Source organism: Rhinichthys klamathensis, unplaced genomic scaffold (genome assembly GCF_029890125.1).
Source record: "Rhinichthys klamathensis goyatoka isolate OS25496 unplaced genomic scaffold, OSU_Roscu_1.1 h1tg000165l_1, whole genome shotgun sequence".
NCBI lineage: Eukaryota > Metazoa > Chordata > Actinopteri > Cypriniformes > Leuciscidae > Rhinichthys > Rhinichthys klamathensis.
Window position 1 is genome coordinate 4,947,962 of NW_026606697.1, and position 15,451 is coordinate 4,963,412.

Sequence of the window (15,451 nt, forward strand, 5' to 3'; positions counted from 1 at the left end):
AGGGGGTCGATGGACAGGCAAAGTGTTTGCCCATTGGCTGCCTCTGAGGGAAAGTGTGTTTGAGAGAAGAGAGCACTCACACATTCAGCCTTGGGCAAGGTGACTGAGGAGAGACAGTGAGTGACAACTGCAGTTGAACTAGAGGATATTCAATCTGAAGGGACATGCAGATCTCGGGAATTAGTACCACAAAGACGTAAAAAAAAAAACCAGGGAAGACAAATACACACAAACAGGTTGAGAGAGTGTTTATGATACATAAAAAAAGAGGTTGAAGTTGATTTAATGGAACACATTTTGAGATTATTAGATGAAAACTGCGCAGGATGAGCAATGAATATGTCAGTATGAAAAATAATAATGCACATTATCGGTTTTCAAATAGATCTTCAGTGACCTTTACAATAAAGTTCAGTTTGTTAAAGGCAGAGTAGACGATTTGTTGTTACGCTGGTTGAAAGTCTCTTCACGTCCTGATAGCAATCACTAGTTAAGTGGTTTCAAAGTATTTATATGTATATTCTAGTCTGTGTAAGGAGTAGGACCATAAAATGTCCATCCAATCACTGCATTCTGTCCGACAACGAGCGTATGCTGCGTTCACGCCAGAACTACCGTAATTTGGAAGAGTTTTGGAAACCCGTGACGTTATACTCAGAGCGGTTCGTGACTCGACTTTATGCGTTTCAGTGGCAACACTATCAACGCTGAAATGAATCTGCAGCAGTCGTACAGGCGTGCGTTTTCCAAATCCAACGATGGTCGCAAGTTCCGTCGTTAGCAATAGAGTTCAATGGAACGTGCGCCCATAATTAGCTAACGATGCTTTCGGGAAACGCACCCGAAACGTTGTTTATGTTCAATATGTTTTGCTTTGAGACATGAGGTTTATTGCCAGCCTCTCTGAAATTACCAACCCTACCTTTAACTGTACATTTTCTATTTGAATATATTTTAAAATGTAATTTATTCCTGTGATGCAAAGCTGAATTTTCAGCATCATTACTCCAGTCTTCAGTGTCACAGTTCAAAAGAACAGCATTTATTAAAAATTGAAATATTTTATAAACCATATCTAAGTAATGCATCCTTGCTGTATAAAATTATTAGTCGAGTTACTTACTGAACCTAAACTCTTGGGTCATAGTGTATATCAAGGGGCTTTGTCAAGCCCCGTCTCACCCATTTTGGGCCTGTGAATTTTATGGAGAATCCTGTAAAAATCTGCATTTTATCAGCTATCGGCAATTATAGATATCATTTGAGCACTAAAAATAACCGACACACCACTGGATTGTGGATCCAGCTGAGCCATGGCCACTGTTTCACCAGCTTTCTGTTAAAACTCCTCTTTACTGAAGCTCTGTTTTGAGTTTCTGCCTCTGACCTTGAGTTTCAGGAAACTGACTGCGGTAATGCACATTATTAAAGCTGTGAGTGTGTGCATGTGTCTTCAATGGATTGTCCTTGTCCTCTCAGCACCGCAAACATATTCTTTGATCTTTGACCGAAATGACTCTCACAATGCGGTGGAGAACCTCAGGAATACAATATAATGCACCGACTCGCTCTCAACCGCACACAGATAAGCTACCACAGACGTGAGAAAACGCGCTCGCTCACACACACTTTCACTCACTCTCCCTCTCAGTCTCTCCGCAGTACTCAGGTTGCAATTATCCTCTTTGGCTGGAGTGTTTTGATGGTATAATTGCCATGGACACTGAGGAGAGAGGGATTGGTGAGTGAGAGATAGAATGAGGGATGGAGAGGGGGAGAGAGGGACATCGAGAGCTGACACTCTCAGCATGCTAATGCCCAAACACACTCCATCTCCCCCGTTTTCCTTTTTGTCACTCTCTTCATCACACACACACACACACAGGTGCGGTAACCTCTCTCCATTCCACATTCTCTCCAGGAAGCCAAAACAGCAAATACACAAGCTCGATGGGAGAGCGAGAAAACAACAGTAGGAGGGGAAAGAGAGGGATATTTTCCATCCACTGACAATAGAGATGATCCACGCTCATCCTCTGCTCATCCCTCAGTTCTTTCAGCTATGTAATCCTTTTTGTCCTTTATATTCGTTCCTTCCCTTCACCCCTCTCCAGAAAGAGAGCCAAAGTGAGTGCTACACATGATGGCCCTGAGAGAGATGTGGTTTTATCTGCGCTGATGTCTTGATCTAGTTTAGGAAAAACAGCGACAGCTGGTGGTGTATTAAAACAACTGCGCTCACCCCCAGTGTATTCCTTAAAACTCATCTTTGATCAACAAAATGTCATATTTAAAAGTTTTTTTTTCCTTGAAAAAAAATTCTTCATGACTTAAAATAGCTCGAATGTTACTCTACACCCTTGCTTCATTTAGTATACGCGGTTCTATGAATATGCAAATTAGCCCCGCCTCCACTCACTCACAGCAGCAGCTCAGAGATTCACTGCAGTTTTAAGGAGAAAATACTCTGCAATGGTGTTGACTTAGGAATTTGTACATGGTTCGTCTTAAAGCACATTAAAAACACCACATAGACACATAAACAACATTAACCCTCTACTGCACAGTGTTGCCATATGGCAACATACCCTTTCTTTGGACATTTCTTGAAATTTGAAAATAAACATGAGCTCTGATTGATCTTAAATTCATAATAGAACCCGGTGGTAACCAATGATATGCTTTGATGACATCACGACACTACACACACCCTTGCAACGTCATTCTTTTCACACACTTTTGATGACTCCAGCTGCTGAAAAAGTGCTCGTGTATATGTGAAGATTTTCCTCATTTTTTTCATATTTCTTCGGAAAAAAAAAATACATCAAGCATCTGGGATAAGTTCTAATCTTTTTTCAATCATTGTCACATTGTTTTGATACTTATATTACCTTTTTATTTAATAAAATAGGTATGTTGCCATATGGCAACATTGTGCGGTAATGGAACAATATTTTGCCCATGCTAATGCAGAGTAGCTTTGTATGAATGCACTGATATAGTTGGATGGTTGTATTATACTCATATATTTATATATATTTGTATATATTTATAAAGTAAAGTAAAAGTAAAGTATAAAAGTAAAATATATATCCGTCTTGACCGCTTTGATCACTGGCCAGAGATGGGTGCACCAAAAGGAAGGTGCCAGAATCCTGGCTGTAAGGGCATCGTCAGAGGGGTTTGCTCTAAGTGCAAGGTGCACCTCTGCCTTAAAGGTGGGGTAAGTGATTTGCAAAACGGCCGGCAGATTTTGAAAATACACAACTCAAAAGGTCCTACCTTCTTTCCTCCAACGCTGGCCCTGACTCCACCCATTCGAAGAGGGGCATGGGGGTATGGTACGACCGTTTGATTGACGCACTTACTGTCCAATGATTCTAGGTGGTCTTGGAAATGATTGGCTGGAGTTTTTCGAGTCCTGCCCGTTCCACAGATGATTAAATTTTTTAATTTTCATGTCAGTGTTTCTAACTCAGTGGCTGTAAGTGGGTTAGGAATAGGATTTCAAGTGATTTTGAAAAAATGGTCAAAAAAGAAAATCACATACCCCACCTTTAACGGAGAGAACAACTGCTTTAAGGCGTTTCACATCGAGTAGTTTCACTTTAACAGTTCTTATGAGTTTGCGTCAGATGTTTTGTAAATGTTGTTGAAATAATCGTTTCACATTGAGTAGTTTCACTTGAACAGTTCTTATGAGTTTGCGTCAGATGTTTTGTAAATATTGTTGAAATAATACTTTGAAAATTAGTTTCATATTTTGTACACAAAGCTCTTGAAAACATTTTAAATAATAAAAACAATTTCATTTCTAAAAGATTCTGTCTGTAATCATCTATGAATTTCATATCATTTTGGGAGAAAACGCATCAGGCTGTTCCATTGTCGCACAATGTTGCCATATGGCAACGTACCCAAAAGTACCCCTCCCAAAAAAAAAAAAAAAAAAAAGAAATGTTAATTTGAGTCTATTTTATATATAAAAAAACACTGTAAAATTTTTTTTCCATGATTGCATAATAATGCGTGCAGTAGAGGGTTAAAAGCTTGATTTTCACCACAGGGGGATCTAAAGTTAACACGAGATGAAAATTAACCATTTGAAAGGTGAACTACGTAACTTTTTTTTGTTCAAAATCAACAACATTTTAACAACGAGTCAATACATCAATCAGGTTCCGGAAGTAAAATTTCTCCATAGGGAAATTGATTTTTAACAATAACTTACCCTTGAAAGAAAGACCTACTGTGAGCTACGAGGTTGCAACTCGATAGTATTTGCTTCTTATGAAGCCGTCAGCCCACCTTATTTCAGCTTAGTTTTAAAATAACTGTGTATAACAGCAGAATTTGTGGTGGAAAAACTACATTTCCCATGATTCTGCACGGAAACTTCCACCAATCAGAGTCAAAACAAGCAAACCCACCAAAGGATCTCTTTAGCTCCGCCCACTCCAATGAAGCACTGCTAATTACATATTATATATACACTCACCGGCCACTTTATTAGGTACCCCATGCTAGTAACGGGTTGGACCCCCTTTTGCCTTCAGAACTGCCTCAATTCTTCGTGGCATAGATTCAACAAGGTGCTGGAAGCATTCCTCAGGGAGTTTGGTCCATATTGACATGATGGCATCACACAGTTGCCGCAGATTTGTCGGCTGCACATCCATGATGCGAATCTCCCGTTCCACCACATCCCAAAGATGCTCTATTGGGTTGAGATCTGGTGACTGTGGAGGCCATTTTAGTACAGTGAACTCATTGTCATGTTCAAGAAACCAATTTGAAATGATTAGAGCTTTGTGACATGGTGGAAGTAGCCATCAGAGGATGGGTACATGGTGGCCATAAAGGGATGGACATGGTCAGAAACAATGCTCAGGTAGGCCGTGGCATTTTAACGATGCCCAATTGGCACTAAGGGGCCTAAAGTGTGCCAGGAAAACATCCCCCACACCATTACACCACCACCACCAGCCTGCACAGTGGTAACAAGGCATGATGGTTCCATGTTGTCATTCTGTTTACGCCAAATTCTGACTCTAACATCTGAATGTCTCAACAGAAATCGAGACTCATCAGACCAGTCTTCAACTGTTCAATTTTGGTGAGCTCTTGCAAATTGTAGCCTCTTTTTCCTATTTGTAGTGGAGATGAGTGGTACCCGGTGGAGTCTTCTGCTGTTGTAGCCCATCCGCCTCAAGGTTGTGCGTGTTGTGGCTTCACAAATGCTTTGCTGCATACCTCGGTTGTAACGAGTGGTTATTTCAGTCACTGTTGCCCTTCTATCAGCTCGAACCAGTCTGGCCATTCTCCTCTGACCTCTGGCATCAACAAGGCATTTCCGCCCACAGAACTGCCGCTCACTGGATGTTTTTTCTTTTTCGGACCATTCTCTGTAAACCCTAGAGATGGTTGTGCGTGAAAATCCCAGTAGATTAGCAGTTTCTGAAATACTCAGACCAGCCCTTCTGGCACCAACAATCATGCCACGTTCAAAGTCACTCAAATCACCTTTCTTCCCCATACTGATGCTCGGTTTGAACTGCAGGAGATTGTCTTGACCATGTCTACATGCCTAAATGCACTGAGTTGCCGCCATGTGATTGGCTGCTTAGAAATTAAGTGTTAACGAGCAGTTGGACAGGTGTACCTAATAAAGTGGCCGGTGAGTGTATATATACCACATAAGCTGTTAACTACACAGTCTTGTAACTGTATTTTTGTCCAGTTTTCTAATACTTTTTCGCTTCAAATCAAAGTTTGTAGTGTTGTGATTCACCTCGTAGCTGATTGGTTCATGGCTTGTAACACTTTAACGAAGACTTTTGAATACACTGAATATCCTGTTCCACCCTGAAATATCATATTACAAAAGTAAAATGGGTTGAGAATGCTTTTTTATAATTATATTACATTTTAAATTACTTATAATTTACAAAACAGACAGATTCAATTGAAAAGGCAATGTCTTCATTTAGACAACAGTCATTTACATAACAGCTTCATTTACACAAAAGTTTGAAAAAGCCTCTAAAGACGTTCCCTAGGATCAGACAGTATTAGATGATTACGTTAAAATAGTGTCAAATCAAGCAGAAATTGCTTGGTCTTACAATGCAGAGAGTGTAGTGCATCCATTGGACACATCTGTTTGGATGGGGCTACAAGTGTAACTATTTGAGTGTGGGAGTCAAGTGTGTGTGTGTGTGTGTGTGTTGACCGTGTGGGTGGTCGGCGAGTTGCACTTAAGTGAAACCGTGGTGGAATTGTTTCAACGTGTGCGCGTGTTAGTCAAAACTCGGTTCACGAGGGTACACATGTGGGAGTGAGCTTGGGTATCCCAGGTTTGATGAAGCTTGAGTTAGTGTGTGTGTGTGTGTGTGTGTTTAAATTGTTTCTCTATGTATTGTGGTCGTGAGTGGGAGTCTGTATAGATAGAAGTCTCTCCGCAAGCTCTAGGACTTCAGCAATCTTCCTCTTCACTGCTTCTCTCCTCTTCAAATCTACATCTCCTAGCGGGAGAGAATGAGTAATAGAGAGAGAAGAGAAAAGGGTAGAACAAAGGGATGTAGTGAGGTTTAGTTTCCTCCTACCATTTCAATATTTTACATTGCATCCAAACAGAGCCAATTTTCCTGCTTCGAGGAAAAAAACATTGCACGTAATGTCCTTGTGTTGAGAGCTACTCTGCTCTTTCCTCTCTAATCATTGAATCACGCCAGGGTCATTCGGACCACAGCAAATTGGCCTTTGTATGATTTAGGGTCTGTAACCTGTATACGGGGCCAGTTTTTCAATTTTATTTTTATTTAGATAATAAAAAACCTCAAATGTTTACTAAAACAGCAGTGTTTTGGTCATGCAATTTATAAAAACATTGCTTTTTTTTTATAAAGAAATGAATAGCTTTATTCAGCGAGGATATATTAAATGGATCAAAAGTGACAGTAAAGAGCGTTATGGGTGTGTTCACACTTTGTTGTTTTGGTACGGACCCAAAACGTTTAGTCCTGGGTGCTCACATTGGCATTTTTACACCGAAATTAAAGATACTGAACCTAAAGGCATAGGGATACGTTCACAACCTGATTGGTCGGCTTTTATTATGAAACAATGCTGTGTTCTGGGCTACATGCGCTCGTTTTGTGTGCGTAGCCTACAAATTATGGTATTTTGACCAGCTGAGAACTCGTGAAGAACTTATAAAATGTGTAAAGGAGTCAAAACAGCTACAGGAATCCCTCCGTCACACACACACACACACAGATCTGCTGCGAGGGGACGCGGTTCTGATGCCTGTACCGAACTGTGATGGGCAACAAGACTATGAGGAAAAAAACAGATATGTTTGAACATTCTGTCCTATTTAGGATCTTGTGACATCATGTCCTGTTTTTGGTTCGTGTTGCGTTCATATTTCAGTAGAGTTCGTCTCGGTCCGCTTGTTTGGTGGCACCAGGGTTCAGATATTAGCATTCACATTTGTTCAAATGAACCGCACTAACAGAGCAATCACACCAGGGTTCGTTTTAATCCAACCAAACATGCCAAGTGTGAACACACCCTAAAATGTTACAAACAGTGTTGGGGTTACACATTACAAGTAACGCAAGTTATGTAATCAGATTTCTTTTTTCAACTTGTAAAGTAATGCATTACTTTTAAATGTACTTTTTCAAACAAGTAACGCAAGCTACTTTATTTTTTCCACGTATTGACTGACGGCTCTTTATGTCCACATGTTGAGAGAAATCGTGAGTAAGTGCAGAGGTGTGTGTGTGTGTGTGTGTGAACATGATGGATATTGTAGTTCTAGACTAAATGTGAGGATTTACTCTTCTCACTTGCACAAAAACACATTCAGTATTCCTCAAAATGACAAACAAGCCCAGCCCATATGAGGAAAAGTAACACAAAGTAATGCAATTAGTTACACAATATTGTAATGCATAACTTTTAAAGGTAACTTTCCCCAACACTGGTTACAAAATATTTATATTTCAAATAAATGCTGTTCTTATGAACTTTATATTCAGAAAAAACTAAGAATCCAGAAGAAAAATGTATTACAGTAGCAAAACTGTTTTCAACAATTATAATAAGTTTCTTGAGCTGCAAATCAGCATATTAAAAAGATTTATGAAGGATCATGTGACACTGATGATGCTGAAAATTCAGCTTTGCCAATACAGTAATAAATTACATTTAAAAATATATTAAAATAGAAAAGTTATTTTAAATAGTAATAATTTTTCACAATATTACTGAGACTTTTAAAAAACAATAAAAGTATTATTGCATTTTAAACTCTTAAGATTTTGTGCACGCTTGTTATAACTTCAAGTTAATTAGTCACACTGGAAATGGAAGGTCACGTCAAGCTCATACTAACTTTAGCTGGACAATAACTTTATTCTAGAGCTGCTGTAAAGCCAAAACAATCTCTGTTACTTTCATTTCCTATTATCACTGTAAAGCTGCTTTGAAACTATCTATATTGTTAAAAGCGCTATATAAATGAAGGTGACTTGAGATGCATTCTGGGATTCTCTATTCCCAACAGTGTGTTTCGTTGACTACAGCACATATAACAAAGGTAGTATTTAGTTTTTAGATGATTCTGTGCATACAGACATATCCTATAAACATATATCCTGCCATCACAAACATCCTCCTCGTCTTACCTTGCACTCCTTTCATAAATATATCGACGGCCATCCTGTATCGTTTCACCGCTCCACTGTAATCACCCTCTCTCTCTCGTTCCTGGGCGGCATTCAGCTCTTCATTGGCCTGGTGCACGTAGTTCACATCTCCACCGGACTCCGTCCCGTTTGGACCCGTTAGAGGGACAGACAGGAGTTGAGCATGGCTGGGTGATCCGTATGGTTGATCTGACGCATTGAATAAGGAGGTTAGAGTGAGATTTGCATAAAAAAATGGATAAAACTATGCAGACCTCCCTACCTTCTTTGGCACATGGGTCAAAAATAGCGAGGTCTGTATCTGAAAGCGGAGGCGGAGCCTTTTCTAAATGTTCCTCCAATCCAGAATCAAACAGCGAATCAAACTCCTCTAATTGGTCGACTGGAGAACCTGGAATTTCATTTTCAAGCGAGGCATCTGGAAGATGAAGAGCAGGAATAGAGCAATTAGCCATGATTGAAATCGAATAGAAACAGGATAAAAGACGTACAGTAGATAACAAACTAACGTGTTGTAGCGTCCGTAGCTGTGTCTGTGCCGTTACTCTCATGTGTTGTGATGTCAGTGTCGCTCTCTTTTTCTGTCAGTTCCTGTATTTGCGTTTCTGCTTGTGTTTCTGGTGTGGGGCTGCTTTCCCTGTCGACGGAAAAGGCCTCGACTGCTACCTCTGGCTGGGCTAGATCTGTCAGTCTTGGGTTGGACTCCAGCTCCTGGGCCGGGATAGGAGCATCTCTCCCCGTCTCCTCTTCAGCCAACAGCTCAGCGTTCCTCTCCGGCAGGGGAATAAGAGGAGGAGGAAGACACGTGGAAATGGCAGCTGTCTCCAGTGGTCTCCTCACTTCTCCTCCCTGACAGAGGAAAAATCACCAAGCGGATTACCATTCACAAGACACACAATCAGACAAATACAGCACTCGGGTTGGACACCTTTTATGATACTTTTAGGGGGCTTTTTCATTATTTTTGGAGATTGATCATGTGCCCATTATGATCTCTGATAAGAGCAAGATTTATTACATGTTCCACCTAAACACAACCCCAGGATGAGTAATTGATGAACTATATGTATACACATTACCGTTAAAAAATGTGGTTTTAGGGTGTGTTCACACTTGGCATGTTTGGTTGGATTAAAACGAACCCTGGTGCGATTGCTCGGTTAGTTGCGTGTCATTTTAATAAGTGTGAACGCTGCCATGCGAACCCTGGTGCCACCAAACAAGCGGAAAAGCTGAGTCTCGGTCCACTTCCAAACAAACTCTTGTGCGCTTCCACTGAAATTTGAACGCAACATGGACCAAAGACATGTAAACGAACCAAAAACAGGATATGATGTCACAAGATTCGGTAAGTTCAGTCGTGAAATATACGTAATAACAGCCGACCAATCAGGTTGTGAACATATCCCTATGCCTTTAGGTTCAGTATCTTTAGGTTTGGTGTTAAAATGCCAATGTGAACGCTAAGCAAACCAAACAAGTGTGAACCGTGAACACACACTTAGTCTAATTGGTTACTAATCTAAATGAGTTACTGCCCACACTGTCGCCACTGTTCAGATCCAATTTGTGCGTCCTGTGGCGCTCTTTCATTTTCCAGAATATCTGCATTGCTTTCTATGGCAATTATAGGCATAATATATATGTCAAACCCTGAAGAAATCTTTGAGTTGAGGGCTGTTGTACAGAGCAGGAATGTTTGTAGAGAAGAGCAGCATGTCCTCGGCTGCTTTCCTCCGCTCTTCAATCACAGCCTCATCAAAACGCCCTGTGAGAGCGAGAGACACAGAGAGAGCGGTGAGGGAAGTTAGAAAAGCACAACGAAGCCGACTTACAGCATCAAGTCATAACAATGAAATTCTTCAAATCCAGGTGGTTGGAAATAAAGTGACAAATCTGCCGTCTCAGCAATTCCGTTGACCTTACCGAACACCTGCGCTCGTGGAAAAGGGGGAAACTCTTCTAGCCGCCTGAACAGGTTCCTGTGAGTGTACGCCAGCTCTCCATGTAATTTCTTCAACTCTGAGTACCTCTTCCACACCACAACCTGCCAATCAAACCAACAATGACTCCAACGCAGCTCCAAACATGTGTGTATGCAAACATACAGGGTCAGGGATGATCATACCTCTTTAACATTCTCCGGCTTTGTCTTTGATACAAACTGTGGAGAAAGAGACGGATAAGTTAAACCACATGACACCAAAGGGAGAAGATTTGAAAGGGCTTATTATTTGAAGCATGAATGAGGAAGCGGATGAGACTGGAGCCACGTGATCTTGTTCCAGATTCTTTAAATCACGAGTTTCACAGCAAACCAGATACACAAACCGAGGCTAGTAACGTTAGTTATTATTAACCCTCTCTATGAGGATCAGTGTCTTTTGTATTTATGAAGCACAGTTTATCAAAGTGTAAAACATAAATATCTCAGATACCTGTAATCAATTAAAAACACAAAATTTAGATATCTGAGGTCGAAACTATGCAGTATCTATATTATTCCTCTCTGTGAAAAGATGTAAATATGATCATGCAGTATATTATGGTGCTACTAACCCTTGCTGTTACTTTATATTCCGTGTGTCCTTTCTCGTGTGTGCGTGGATCTGTCACAGTGAAGAAGCGATAATATTCTTCAGTTTTAGACTTTCGAGACATCACTGTCAGAAAATGTTTTAAATTTGAAATAACATAAATATGAGGACAGAATCAAGCGGTCGTGACTGGTACTGCGTTGGACTGTGTTGACAGTTTGGAAGTTACTTCCTGCTTTGTGACAGGTTCATGCGCAAACGGATAACGTCGCTACTTTTCAATCCCTTCAAAATAAAAGTCATTCTAGGGAACGTGAAGATGTTTTTGTCTGTGGTGTCTTCGACGAATGTGCTGATGAAAGAACGAGTGTGACCCATAGACTGATAAGTGTGTAAAAATAGAGTGTATATTAGATACACATGATAAATCAAGTTTTACATCACTTTCAAAGTCAACAGTCACTGCCCTCTTTTCAAAACCTTTTTTGCTGTTGGAAAGAATAACCTAATTCTGTGACTATGAAAGTGCAATGTATTTATAGCCTATTCAAATGATATCAAACCATTGTGAACCTGCCATTGTGAAATTATTAACAGATCTGATTAACAAAAATAAGCATTTTATATACAGTGGATTCAGAAATTATTTTGTTACATTGCAGCCTTATGCTAAATGCTTTTAAATGATTTTTTTTCACATCAGTCTACACTCCATAAATGCCATAAAAGACACCTGCGTGTGTGCCACTCTGATCATCTTATAGGGACCAATTTAAAACAAACTAATTTCCACTCATCTAAACACTAGATGGGTCTTGTCACTCTGAGACATTTTGTCATCTGTCACAAACTAACTCTAAAGATAACGCTTACTTCTTTCTCTCTTATTAAACCAAGGATGAGCTGGCCTCATTTAGGTGCCCAGCATGTTACCCATAGCACTGACATGCTCACCTCTCCCTTGTAAATGTTAATGGCCACCCATTGAGATGGCCAAGTCTGAGTAATTGCTCTCTGAGATCCTCTAACTTCAGTGAGAGTTAGAGGTGCACAACTGTCCAATATCAGCCACACATGAGTATCAGATTTGATACGATGGACAGGATCTATATATATCGTGCAAAAGTTCATTTATTTCAGTAATTCAACTTAAAAGGTGAAACTATATTATATAGACTCATTAAATGCAAAGTGAGATATTTCAAACCTTTATTTATTATAATTTTAATGATTATGGCTTACAGCTTATGAAAACCTTTTCACAATGTTCTAATTTTGAATTTGGGGTTTTAATAAGCTATAAGCCAATCATCAAAATTATAACAAATAAAGGCTTGAAATATCTCACTTTGGATGTAATGACTCTATATAATATATTAGTTTCACCTTTTAAGTTGAATTACTGAAATAAATTAACTTTTGCACGATATCCTAATTTTTCAAGTTTCACATACAGTCACCTATATCACCGGAGATGGAGGATGGTGTGACGTAATGGCTAAGCAGACCAATTAACATTTGAGTCACTTCGCATCATTAATTCCTCTGTCTAACGAGGACCTCATAGTGGGAATAAGACACAGAAATGCACGGTTCTCCAAATCACAAGTGACACCACACGCTTTACAGGACCACGACAGTATCATCACCCTGCTATAATTAAGACCTTACTAATTCATTAGTGCCTTGCCACTGAAGTTATTAACACTTTCCCCTATCAAACATGATATTTGTGTTATAGATGCTCAATTTTGACATGATATATTATTGCAAATAACATAGAATTGATACAGCTTCTGATGCAAAGGTAACACCTTGGGGTGTGACCTTATCAAACATCTTTCCTACTGGGTCTGGGAGTCCTTTCCCTCGCACAAATGTCTCTTCACCCTTTACCCTTTACCCCTTCTCCTGTACACCCACACGACCACCTTCATCATCCTTCGTGTGTTATGTTTCGACCAATAAGTTCTCTTTAATCAACCCCAGGTTCCCACCTTTGGTGCCTATATAAGCTTGTCATTCTTAAAGGCATCTAAGGCAGTGTTTTTACAGTGCTGTAAGATGTTTTCCCCATTACAGATGGTCATGGCGACTCTATCGCTCTCTTTGCTGCTGTGCAGCGTCAGTTCGGCACCTGGAGGAGACATGCTGATCCAGCTGTTACGGTCTGAAGTGGAACCCAAGGAGAATGAGGTAGAACACAAGCTTTTCGACAGGTTGTTTAGATAGATGTCTGTGCAGATATAGAGAAAATAATGAAAATTGTTAAAATAACAAAAAATAACAATCAGCAATACATTTGTTATCAATCAATAAATGTGTATATCTATGTTTATGTATAAAATTGTATAACTTTTTTTGTTAATAAAAATACAACTGTTTATTTTTCATTAATCATTAATTTGTTTTGCAAATGTTTAATCAATGAAAAGTATTAAAAAGAGCTTTTGACTAAACCTTGTCACTCAATCCTCAATTGGCAGTAAAACCTCGCGAGTGTCACGCGCAGTTTGTTGCGTCTCTGCTTGTTTGCAATGCAACAGTAAATAAAGAACTGGTTCTTTGAATTAGTACAGCTGGATTTTCTTTACTCAAGAAGGCGAATGTTTTATTTGTCGTTGAGGCATAGCCAATATTAAATAGCCTAAGCGAAGCACTTTCGATGAGATTTTGGCCAAATGAGAGAAAAAAAAACGAGCGCCCACATAGTTACAGTAAACTTTATTAATCTGATGAAAACATAATGGTGCCTCAGATGCAGATGTTCTAATGACGAACAAAAGTATGTCCGAATTTCTCTGGATATAAAACCTCGTAAAGACAATTGAGCTTGGTTATGATGTTATAGCCTAATATGATAACACACTTGTCTGACCATGTATAAAGCCACATTATCAACTTTAAAGTCGGCATGAAATCAAATTTGACAAATCTTCTTTTTATATGTAATATTGTAGTGTTTATTATAAATGATTTATCGGTGCACTTCATTATTTTTTTTAAATTCATGTACCCTTATAATCTTTAATCAAATACATTACCCTTCCCTCCCCCCTCGAAACGACCTCTCGTTTTTTGAAGATAGGTTTCCGCGAGACAGCGACGCATTAAATTGTAAAGAGTTACGAAGCAAGTTCAATTTAGAATCTATTTTTCTTTTTGACCGTGAAAAGCTTGTGAATCTTCATTCTTTGCAGCTTCGGGATTTCTTTCGTTTGCTCCTCCTGAAGCAACTTTCTGAGTCGGTGGCACCCGAGGAGAAACAGGCTCGTGAAAGCATCGACGATGATCTTGACGTTCACAATGAAGTGGTTCGCCAGATTCCCCTCTCCCATCGAGAACGGAAAACAGGCTGTCGAAATTTCTACTGGAAGACCTTCACCTCCTGTTAGTCAACTTGCTTGGTATCAACTCAAACCCTTTCAACATTGACATATTGGTCTAGAAGTCAATATTACTTGTTTTAGAGGATTTCTAGTCCTGTGCTTTATGCCTGTATCCTGGATTGTAATAACTAATCTATATTGTATTCAGTTTCTCCTGTATGATACTATATAAATCTGCCAACAATGTTTTTAAAATTCACCAGCACGCATATTGGTAAAAAATTACACCAGTAATACTATTCCAGTACAAATTGAGTGTAACTCTTTTGTATAGTATTGATTTTTATGCACTGTATGGTATAAAATATTTATGTTATGGTAACTATGGAGATTGATAGCAAGTGATTGAATGATTAAAGTTAAAATTAAATTGAAAAATCTTGATCTATAGGTTGTGTTGACTTTGCAACAGTGTCATTAGATTCTTAGTCCTCTGTAATAAACTGTGATCAGGGAAACTGTTTACGTGACTCTGTAATATAACACAAAAAAGCAAACAACTTTTTTTTTGGAATTTTTTTTTTTTTCCTTTCACAGTTCATAAAATCATAAATTGGAAACAATGGTCAGTACAAAAACTAGAAATCAATAGACATTTGCTGTAAATACAAATGGATTTATAAAGCTGATTTTTTGTATCCCCATAATCAACATCAGGGGAAAAAAAAATGCAACGTCATCCAAACAAGCCCTGAAATAAACCGGCAGCTTAAAAAGCATATCAGCCATTAAAACAAACCATGCAGAACCAGGGGCACTTTATCAATCAGTGATTAATGACAATGATGACAGGTTTAGAAAAAGT

General features: G+C 39.2%; 2 protein-coding genes across 4 annotated transcripts; one reads left to right on the forward strand and one right to left on the reverse strand.

Annotated features, from left to right (window-relative positions):
• Nucleotides 1–6,043: 6,043 nt before the first annotated feature.
• Nucleotides 6,044–11,483, reverse strand: snx15 (sorting nexin 15). Of its 3 annotated transcripts, none has more exons than XM_056259326.1 (8): nt 11,280–11,483; nt 10,849–10,884; nt 10,647–10,767; nt 10,373–10,488; nt 9,230–9,569; nt 8,983–9,138; nt 8,700–8,909; nt 6,044–6,527 (listed from the first exon to the last, which is right to left on the reverse strand). In XM_056259326.1, the coding sequence occupies exons 1-8, from the start codon at nt 11,379–11,381 to the stop codon at nt 6,415–6,417; spliced, it is 1,194 nt and encodes a 397-aa protein (XP_056115301.1). In that variant the 5' UTR covers nt 11,382–11,483; the 3' UTR covers nt 6,044–6,414. The 3 variants fall into 3 exon arrangements, with proteins under 3 accessions (XP_056115301.1, XP_056115303.1, XP_056115302.1); XM_056259328.1 differs by having other exon boundaries at nt 8,983–9,111; nt 11,280–11,482; XM_056259327.1 differs by having other exon boundaries at nt 8,983–9,123; nt 11,280–11,482.
• A 1,819-nt stretch (nt 11,484–13,302) lies between these two features.
• On the forward strand, nt 13,303–14,810 carry sst5 (somatostatin 5). The gene is made up of 2 exons (XM_056259118.1): nt 13,303–13,453; nt 14,458–14,810. The coding sequence occupies exons 1-2, from the start codon at nt 13,322–13,324 to the stop codon at nt 14,650–14,652; spliced, it is 327 nt and encodes a 108-aa protein (XP_056115093.1). The 5' UTR covers nt 13,303–13,321; the 3' UTR covers nt 14,653–14,810.
• The last annotated feature ends 641 nt before the right edge of the window (nt 14,811–15,451 follow it).

Excerpts from the sequence above, each read along its gene's own strand:
- snx15 (XM_056259326.1), bottom strand. The coding sequence starts at position 11,381 with ATGTCTCGAAAGTCTAAAACTGAAGAATATTATCGCTTCTTCACTGTG. Across the intron at positions 9,139-9,229 it reads AGCTACGGACGCTACAACAC|ATGCCTCGCTTGAAAATGAA; the intron begins GTTAGTTTGTTA and ends TTCATCTTCCAG. Across the intron at positions 6,528-8,699 it reads ATTTATGAAAGGAGTGCAAG|GAGATGTAGATTTGAAGAGG; the intron begins GTAAGACGAGGA and ends CTCTCCCGCTAG.
- sst5 (XM_056259118.1), top strand. The coding sequence starts at position 13,322 with ATGTTTTCCCCATTACAGATGGTCATGGCGACTCTATCGCTCTCTTTG. Across the intron at positions 13,454-14,457 it reads TGGAACCCAAGGAGAATGAG|CTTCGGGATTTCTTTCGTTT; the intron begins GTAGAACACAAG and ends CATTCTTTGCAG.